At 40.0% G+C, this 9,805-nt stretch overlaps 1 protein-coding gene across 1 annotated transcript; it reads left to right on the top strand.

The window, feature by feature from the left end:
• Positions 1–751: 751 nt before the first annotated feature.
• ADIPOQ (adiponectin, C1Q and collagen domain containing) lies at positions 752–5,283 on the top strand. The gene is made up of 3 exons (XM_044683602.1): positions 752–791; positions 1,816–2,043; positions 4,620–5,283. The coding sequence occupies exons 2-3, from the start codon at positions 1,824–1,826 to the stop codon at positions 5,144–5,146; spliced, it is 747 nt and encodes a 248-aa protein (XP_044539537.1). The 5' UTR covers positions 752–791; positions 1,816–1,823; the 3' UTR covers positions 5,147–5,283.
• The last annotated feature ends 4,522 nt before the right edge of the window (positions 5,284–9,805 follow it).

Raw genomic sequence — 9,805 nt, 5'->3', positions numbered from 1 at the left:
AGAGAGAGAGAGAGAGAGAGAGAGAGAGAGAGAGAGAGAAAACACTGGACTAGAAACTTGGGGCTAGAACTGATTCTGAGAACAATGTCAAGCAGAAGCCCAGGCAAGCAGGAGAAGGAGAAAGCTAGGAAAGGTGAAAAACTGGGGCACAAAGATCCCAGGAGTGCTAAACTGCGGTGAACCTTGACATTTTTAATTTTTATTCACTTTAGAGCTGATATAAGGTTCCCTTGAGTGATTAGTAGCAAAATGGTTTAAGAAAAAAACCAAACTTGCCCAAAGGGTCTGTGTGCTATGTCCAAGAAATAGGGGAAAGATTCAGGGGGAAATTTAGACAATGTAAAAACCAAAAATGTTAATATTTTTAAAAAATAATGCAGGATGTAAGGGAAGGACCTGAATTCTTCCAGAGTGGCAACATTGTAGAAAGAAAGCCTATTGGAGATGGAATCAGAGGACCTTAAAATCCACCCCCGTCCCCAATCTTGTGCACTCACACACACTTAATACCTGTATGGCTCTGAGAAACTTAATTAATCTCTCTAGGCCTCAGTTTCCTCATCTGTAAAATGATGGGGTTAGAATAAAGGCTCTATGAGGACCCTTCCCTCCCTACATCTAAAGCATAATTTTATAATATTCTAGATATTTTGTTCAGGGCATATTAGATGACACCTAATAGAAGAGAGAAAGCAGTGATGCTAAATTCGGTTTCTGTTTTTCTGCAAAGAAGAATTACCATTAATTCAAAATGACAGAACAGGAACAACCAACCAGAGTCAATATCTAAGGTAAGGAGAGGGTAGTGAGCACCTAGTTGCCCTTTTCGACTGTCCTTGATGATTTCAAGTCATCAGGACCAATGAACTACCTTCTCAAGTCCTGAAAATTTGATTGCTGAGCCAATCGGCAATCTCTGAAAGGCTGTGGGAAGTAGTCGTGATCCTACAAGATAGGAGAAGGGCAAATATTCTGATTTTCAAAAAAAGGAAAGAGAAAAGAGTCAGCAGTGAATTTACCTTTGATTTCTGGGGAAATTCTAGAATGGACCATTCAAGAGATGCGCTGAACATCCAGAGAGAGAAGCAGTGATCACCCAAAGCCAGCATTATGTAATCAGATTAGGTCATGCCAAATTAATCCCATTTTCTTTTTTTCCATAATATTGCTAAGCTGATAGATGAGGTGAATGCCATGGATAGAGTTGGCTTGGATTTTAGCAAAGCATTTGATAAAGCCTCCTCCTATTCTTGCAGAGAAGATGGAGAACAGATGATAATACAATTCTGTGACTTCAGAAGCGATTGGATGGCTAGATTCGAAGAGTAGCTGTTAATGGTTCAATGTCAACATGGTAGGAAGTCTACCACAGAGTGCCCCAGGGATCCATGATGGTTTCTTAACAAGTGCAGTTAACAAATTGTTCCTGAGTCTAAGATAACAGGAGGTGACAGCAAAGTCTCTGGCTTTAGGGAGCTCACATAATAAGATTCAGGTACGTGAGCCAATTAGAGAACAATAAATGATTGGGCATGATCCAGTGGTGCATTTTGTGATTCAGGTAATTCAGGCTGTAGGAGATCAGAGGGAAGAATCTGGGGCCAACTGGGCAGGCTTACTAAAGGAGATAGAGATCTGGGTTTGGGCAGGTTGGATGGGAAGAATCTGGACAAATTCCAGAGCTGACAGGCTACAGTCAGCTCTTTAGACCTGTAGACTTTACCTAGAGCAAGGTTACCTGCATGGTCCCCAGTGTCAGTCCTCTGGTTTCTACCCATCCTCTCTAAAGGTTGATGTTATGGATGTGAATTCCAGGAATCAAGATGGTGCCATGGACCAGTCCACTGCTGTGCGCGCTGCTGCTGGCTGTGTTGTGCCACAGCGATCCCACTCGCTTCCCAGAGGATTTGCAACCTTTGCCACCCAAAGGGGATTGCATCAACTGGATGGGGGGTGCTCCAGGACACCCTGGCTACAATGGGGCTCCAGGCCGGGATGGGAGAGATGGCATCAATGGTGAGAAGGGTGAGAAAGGAGATACAGGTGAGCTCACGGTCCATAGCTTTTCTCGAGTTTCAACCTATGTTTCTGGATTGTTCCATGAAGCAGGTTAGAGATATTGTATCAGGTTCATGCATAAACTTATGGAGAATATCATTGTGGAAATTGTAGCAAAACCAATTGCTAGAGTTTACTGGGAATTAATCAGTCAACATTCATTAAGTTAAGCAATGGGGATAGAAGACAAAAACGAAAGTTCTTCCCCTTAAGAAGGGGCAATGGATGTCTTGGGGCACTTCATGAAATGGTGATCTCGGGCAAGAATTCACCAGTCCTAGGAGGGCTTCCTAAGGGTGACGGTGTCTCCAGGGTCAAAAGGCTACTGGTGAGGTAATAGGAAAGTCTGGAATGGAGTCCAAGTTTGACACTCCTAGCAGTGGAGAAAGTCTGGACTCAACTATCCACATTCTCAAACTGTCTCTTTTCTGATTCATTCTATTGATGCCAGTCCATTTATCTCAAGTCCAGGCAACAAGTATTTGCTGTGTTGCTAGCCCGGTGCTCGTTGCTGAGAGTAAAAGAGAAAACACATAAAATAATAAGTATATAATCAAGTATTAACCTGAGTATTAATAAATGACTTACTGTATAGCAGAGACAGTAGATGATAGAAAGGTAGTGAGTGCCCCTAGCTGCTAAGCTTTGTTGGAAGTTACAAAATTGAGCAAAATTTGCACCATATTAATTTGTGGTGTATATTCTCAGCTGACCCTTACTGCTGTTGGATAATCCTTCCGTTTCATTCTCATGAACTCTTTGCCTCACTTCCCACAATGACCTGGGGTTTTTTCTTTTTAAAAAATTGATGTGACTTTTTCTCACTTTAATTATTTCCTATTATCTCACCACCTTCACTCCAATGAACTTTCCCTTGGAACAAAGAAAAACCATTAAACATAGCTGATGGGGCAGCTAGGTGGCTCAGTGAGTGGATAGAGAGCCAGACCAGGAGACTAGAGATCCTGAATTTAAATCTGGTCTCAGATACTTCGAAGCTGTAAGACCCTGGGCAAGTCACTTAAACCCTTACCTTGGAACCGATATTTATATTAATTCTAAGACAGAAAGTAAGAGGTTGTTTTTTGTTTGTTTTTAAACACGATTTTTTTCCTACTTTACCTCACTACCTTCATCCATTCTAGGGGACTTTCCCTTGACAAAGAAAAATCCCTAAACAAAATTGATCCACAAAGAGACCATGTCTGACAACATTTCCCAGTCCTAGCCGTCCACCTCTATCCAGCAGAGAAATTTGCATTTCCTCCCTGGGAAGGAACACCACACAGCAAGAAGAGAACTGACTCTGAAATCAAAGAATTCAGATTCTGCCTTTGATGCTCATTACTTGTCAGATCTTGGAGTCACTCAACCCCTTCCTTTGATTCTCCTTAAAATAAGGGGTTTGAGGGGGCAGCTGGGTAGCTCAGTGGAGTGAGAGTCAGGCCTAGAGACAGGAGGTCCTAGGTTCAAACCTGGCCTCAGCCACTTCCCAGCTGTGTGACCCTGGGCAAGTCACTTGACCCCCATTGCCCACCCTTACCAATCTTCCACCTATGAGACAATACACCGAAGTACAAGGGTTTAAAAAAAAAATAAGGGGTTTGAACTAGACAACCACCGAGGGCCCTCTGATTCTAAATGTACGCTCCTGGAACCGAGATCATTCATTGATCTATGGCCAGGGTCTTTTGGTGTTGTTTCCATTTACATTATCGTAGCCATTATATATATTGCTGACTTCTTTCTGCCATGCAGATCTCCCCAGAGCGGAAAGGCTCTGAATATAGTCCTGGAAATAGACCTGCTCTCGTTCAGAGGGTCAACCAAGCTAAATACCAAGTGACTCAATGTTAACAGGCTTGGGGGTGAATCAGGCACGAGTGACTATAGCAACCTGAAAACAAGGACAGCTTGTCCTATCTAAACTTTGTAGCTTCCTGGTACCTAGACTGAGTGCTCCGTACACAGCGAGTGTTTAATAAATGTTTTTTGAATGAATGAAAGGTCTTAAGAGCAAGCATTTATTATATCTTCTATATGTTAAACACAGCATTGGGCCCTGGAGATACTAAGATTGAGAGGAAACAATTCCTGCCTTTAAGGAGCTTACATTATTCTAAGAAATATGTCCACATTAGTAAACACAATGTCATTTGTAGAGGAAGACAGCAATGAAAGAAAGAAAGAAAGAAAGAAAGAAAGAAATATAGAGGAACATTCCAGGCAGAGGAAATGGCATGAGAATGCATGTCAGGGAGAGAGGAAATGGAAGAAGTGCAGAGACGGATCTGCCTCTAATAAAGATGCCTCTTGGGGCATTTACTTAGGACAAAAGGTTAGAGAAATGATCAATAAGCAAGTGTTGGCTGAGCCCAGTGCTGTGAGGGACGCGAGAGAAGACGTAGGGAGCATCTCCCTTAAGGAGCTTCCACCAGTCAGCTCTGCCATGATGGCCAACGAGGCCATGAGTCTTGGCCTGATATGACCTCTGTTGGTTGGAATCTCGTTTAGAAATGATCTCGGTTCACTGTGGCTATTGATGTTCTCTTACATGACAGGTGTGCTGGGTCCCAAGGGTGATGCTGGTGAAATAGGGGTTCCAGGAGTTGAAGGTCCCAGGGGATTTCCCGGACTTCCAGGGAAGAAAGGGGAACCAGGAGAGCCAGCCTTCAGGTACCGCTCAGCCTTCAGCGTCGGGCTGGCCACCCGAACCCCCGTCCCCAACGTCCCCATCCTCTTCACCAAGATTTTCTACAATGAACAGAACCACTACGATGTGACGACGGGCAAGTTCCGCTGTAATTTTCCAGGCTTGTACTACTTCTCCTACCACCTCACAGTATATTTGAAGGACGTGAAGGTCAGCCTCTTCAAGAAGGACAAGGCCGTCATGTTCACCTATGACCAATTCAAGGAACAAAATGTCGACCAGGCCTCGGGCTCCATACTCTTGCACCTGCAGGCTGGGGAGGAAGTCTGGCTCCAGGTGTATGGAGATGGAGAGCATAATGGGCTCTATGCCGATAATGTTAACGATTCTGTTTTCACTGGCTTCCTTCTCTACCATGATGCTGATCAATCTTGATTGACCAGAGAGACCACCAAAAGAATCCACTCAAGAGCCTATCTTAAGACAATCTAAACTTTCACAGTTTTGATCTCCATTATACAGGAGTTTGGTTTTATTTTCTAACTGGAGATAATAAACATTATTTAAACAGGGCTCATTTAATCATTCCATTCATTCAATATTTTTTTTTTGATTACCTGTATTTGCTAGATGCCCAGCCAAGTATCTGGTGTTGTAGGAGAAACAAGTAAGGAAGGAGACAATACCTGTAAGTGTCACGGGGATCTTCTAGTGTATATGAGATCTAAACACATAAAGAGATGACTAAAAATATAAACGTCAAGGAATCTGGAGAGAGACAGAGAAAGGTATCCATCGCTTCTTTGAGGCCTGTAATAGGAAATGTTTTTTTCTTCTTCACAATGGGAATATCTGAACAAGTGCCATTCTGAATAATGCCCTTCTCTTTCCCCTTCAGAAAAGGTAGTTTCATTCCCTGGCCCTGATTCTCTCATGGGTTTGAAAACAATTTCAAGAGAGTTGGCCTCTTTCCACTTTTTTTTAAACCCTTTTTTCTTCCATGTGTATCCAAGAAGAGAGGTAAGGGTGAGGCAATGGAGGTGAAATGACTTGTCCAAGCTTACAACATAGCTAGGAAGCGTATAAGGTCAGATTTGAACACAGGTCCTCCCATCTCCAGACCTGGTTCTCTATCCACTGAGCCACCTAACTGCCTTATCATCTTCTATTTATATCCAGACCTACCAAATTCCCCAGAGGCAGAATTTCCTCCTCAGGATAATAGATTTAGAGTTAGGAAAGCCTTGGAGACCACAAGGCTAATCACTTTATTTTACAAAGCAGGAAACAGAAACTCAATTTTCCAGACTACTTCTTTTCTAAAGTTTTCACTAAAGTAGAAGTTGCTAGCATTCTATAAATTTATAAAAATGGATGATGATTTTTGCTCAAATTTTGAATTCTGGATAATTCCTAAGTATACACTTATAATGATAAAACTGAAGCTATATCTATTCTTTGCCTTTAAAAAATATTTGAATGTTCTCATTTCTATAATGAAACTAATCAGTATAAATAAAAGCTTTGAACATTGTTTGCAACTTCATTTCTGAAGGAAGGGGGTGGGAGTTTTTGAAAAGATGAAAGGAAAGGAAAAAACCTAGCACTTTGTCAGAAGACCAAGGAGGCATGACGTCCTCAGAAAGACTTCATTGGAGATTTCCTCAGGGTTTCTAACAAAAAAGAAATGTATCCAATGTTCTTTTGACTCCTGTATTTTGCCATTTGAGCCCCCAGAGGAAACACAGACCCGGATAGAGGATGCTTTATCCAATTATTCTTTCACAGTGTGCCACTGATCTAGACCAGGGATTGTATTGGACCCAATAATTCTCCCAAGTGGAGGGGTATTCCCTTTTTCAAAAAAGTAGTTTCATTGTTGACTTGTTTTCCCATCATAGGCATTTCCCATTAACCAACATCTACCAACTGAACCTTTTCTTTTAACGAGCAACTACAAAAAGACAACATCTATGTCTTACATTATATATCCCATTTCCTCTCTGTAGTGTCCTCCTCTCTATTGAGAGAAAGGTGAGTTTCCTTATCAAATGAGATAATGTATGCAGATCTTTGTAAGACTTAAAGTACTATATAAATGCAAACTATCATCACAATTTGTTATTAGTTCTCCAAGACCAACATTATTCATTACAATTCAATTGTTTTTGAATGTTATTATCATTTAGTTATTGTAGTCATTGCTATTATAATCATCATTATGATCACCTTATTTTTTATCTTGGTTCTGCCTTCTTCACTTTGTATCACTTCACACAAGTTCCACCAAGTCTTTTTGAAATCCTCCCATTCGGTGTTATGTATGGTAGAGTAATATTCCATTAGAATCATAAATCAAAATTTGCTCAGCCATCCTTATCACAAAGTCCCTATTTTATCCCTAGCATTTTGCTACAATAAAGACAGCTGCTGAGAACATTTTTCTAGAAATAGGCTTTTTTTTCTCTCATTGACCTCCTTGGAGTATTTGCCCAGTAGTGAGGAAAAGCCCATTTCTTTAATATGTTTTCTTTCCGCATGAGCCACCAGAACTTTAATGAGTAGAGTAAGAAAACATGAGTCAGAAGACCATAGATTTAGACCTGGAAGATGCCTTTAGAGGCTATCAATCCAATGCCCTCATTTTACAGATAAGGAAACTGAGGCAAAAAGAAGCTAAGTGACAGCAGAAATAGGCAGTAAGTTTTGGTGGATGGATTTAAACTCAGGTCTTCCTTGTTTCTAGTCCAGGACTAGAAACAGTGTGTTGCTTTTCATATCCACAGGTCTATACATGACTTCAGATGCCATAGGTATATACATAGCCTCAGTCATCTGACAAAAAAGAAAAAAAGTAATTTACTCCCCAAATCCACATTTTAGTCAAATGATGCATATTTTGTCATTTAATAGGATGTTTGCAAATATAGATATATGTCTTTTTTTCTTTTTTAATTTTCATCCAGATATTTGACATCATTCAGATATAACCCTTGATCTGTTATTAAATGGGTCAGATTTTTTTTAAATTTTTTATCCCCTCCCATTTATGCAATAAATATGCTCCCAGAAAGTTATGCAAATATAATCCTATTTTAAATAAGTTAAGGAATTTAGATAAATGATATCTTGTATATCCAGTTCATTGTTTTCATTACATTAATGTACTAATGTCTCAGGTTATTATTACCTAAATCACTAAATAATTTTACAAAACAAATAGCCAACCTCTAATGTTTTTAAGTTCAAATTTTAATTATATTGAGTTTTTTCCTATTTTGGTTCTCCTTGAGAAAATACAAATATTCATAGGATCATAGATTTATAGGCAGAAGGAATCTTGGAGATCATTCAGTGTAAGTCCCTCATTGTACAAATTAAGAAAATAAGACACAGAGGGGCTAAGTGATTTGCCCATTCCTTACTGAAACACTCTAAATGCCAAATAACAAAATAAACCTGTTCTCTCTAATGTGTAATTTGGCATCTGGAAGAGGAGGGGAGGGAAAGGATGTACTCTTTCAGCCCACTTATCTACTTCCTACAAGAAAGACTGAACTTGAACTGAAAGAGTCAATTAAGACCTCCCAGCATCTTACTTGACCAAGAACTCATTAGCTGTGACAATTGAGGGAAAAGTACAGATGGAGGGAATTCAGGAGTTTGAAGAACTGGGAAGAGAGGTCATCACTTTGTAAACTGAAGGCTCAAAAGCTAGATCAGGGGGTGGGGAAGAGAGGAAGACTAAGAGCCAGCAGATAACCCTAATAAACTAGGGGCAGGAGAATGATCTGCTGCCATGATGTATGTACAAAGGATGGTTGATCCATGTGAATGAAGCAAATCTTCTCTGGATTGGAGATCACGGAGTAAATGGGGTAGGAGGTGGGCTTTGAAGTGGTAGGAGGGGAGCAAGAAGCATGCCTACTCTCCCTTCTGGTACTCTGAGCCAGAGGGAATAAATAATGGGCATCCAGTGCTAAAGGAGGCACCTTTTTCTCTCCTGAAGGCTCTCCATCATTGAAATGAACTCAGATACATAGACCTTAAGCACAGCTTCTCAGTGTCCATGGGGATGTTTATTCCACACTAACTTCCCTCTGATTTGCCTGTCCCAGGCATCTGACAAAAACACATATATTTGAAAGATCACCAATTTGGGGCTGGAAAGGATCTTAGAGGTCATTGAACCCCATTTTATGTATGAGGAAGCTGAGACACCAAGAGAAAGGAAAGGAGGAAACAAGGATTTATTAAGTGCTTACTATGCTAAGAAAGTTTGCCTAAGGTCATGCAACTGGTAAATGTTTGAGGTGATAGTTGAGCCCAAGTCTTTTAGATTCTATGTCCAATAATCTCTCAACCACACCACAATGCCAGTCACTCCAAAATTCACTAGTTTTGCTATAATATTGGGACACCTCAATGTATCCCTTTTGGACCTAGACAAATCTAATCAAAATGAACAAGGAAGGAGTTTGTAACCTGTATAGAAGCTTTAAAAAATTACATATGATAAATCTCTGATGATTATAGAATAGGAAAAGAAAGTAGTATACATACCCTCCGGTATATATGCCATCTTTACAAAAACTGACCATGTATTAGAGCATAAAACTTCATAAACAAATATAGAAAAGCTGAAATATTAAATATATCCTTTATTGATTACAAGACAATAAAATTATGTTCAATAAAGGATCATTGAAGAGAATGATACATGTTTAACTAAATAATAAAATGTTTAGAAATGTTCAGGTGTCTGTTTTTCATTTTTCAGGCCTTATCCAGATGTTAGGCATCATGCAGACAAGACCCCTGATCTATATCCATCTTGTGTGCAAGATTTATTTAAGTGGGTGGAAAATGAATATGCAGGTACTTTCAAATTGTATGCAAAAGGCATGCTCCCAAATAGTTGTATACATTGAATTCAGTTTTAAATGCACTAAGAAACTTGGCTAAAGCCTTGCATAGCCATTGAAATAGGAGGAATTATAGTGGCACAGTCTCCACTCCCAAGCTCTTGGCAATCCAATTGTGGATATCTAAGATATATAGATATATAGATATAGAAATAGATAGATAGATAGA

Source organism: Gracilinanus agilis, unplaced genomic scaffold (assembly GCF_016433145.1).
Source record: "Gracilinanus agilis isolate LMUSP501 unplaced genomic scaffold, AgileGrace unplaced_scaffold26842, whole genome shotgun sequence".
In the NCBI taxonomy this organism is placed as follows: Eukaryota; Metazoa; Chordata; class Mammalia; order Didelphimorphia; family Didelphidae; genus Gracilinanus; species Gracilinanus agilis.
The sequence above is the reverse complement of the archived record's forward strand: the minus strand, read 5'-3'. Positions and strand labels throughout refer to the sequence as shown.

Excerpts from the sequence above, each read along its gene's own strand:
- ADIPOQ (XM_044683602.1), top strand. The coding sequence starts at position 1,824 with ATGGTGCCATGGACCAGTCCACTGCTGTGCGCGCTGCTGCTGGCTGTG. Across the intron at positions 2,044-4,619 it reads GGGTGAGAAAGGAGATACAG|GTGTGCTGGGTCCCAAGGGT; the intron begins GTGAGCTCACGG and ends CTTACATGACAG.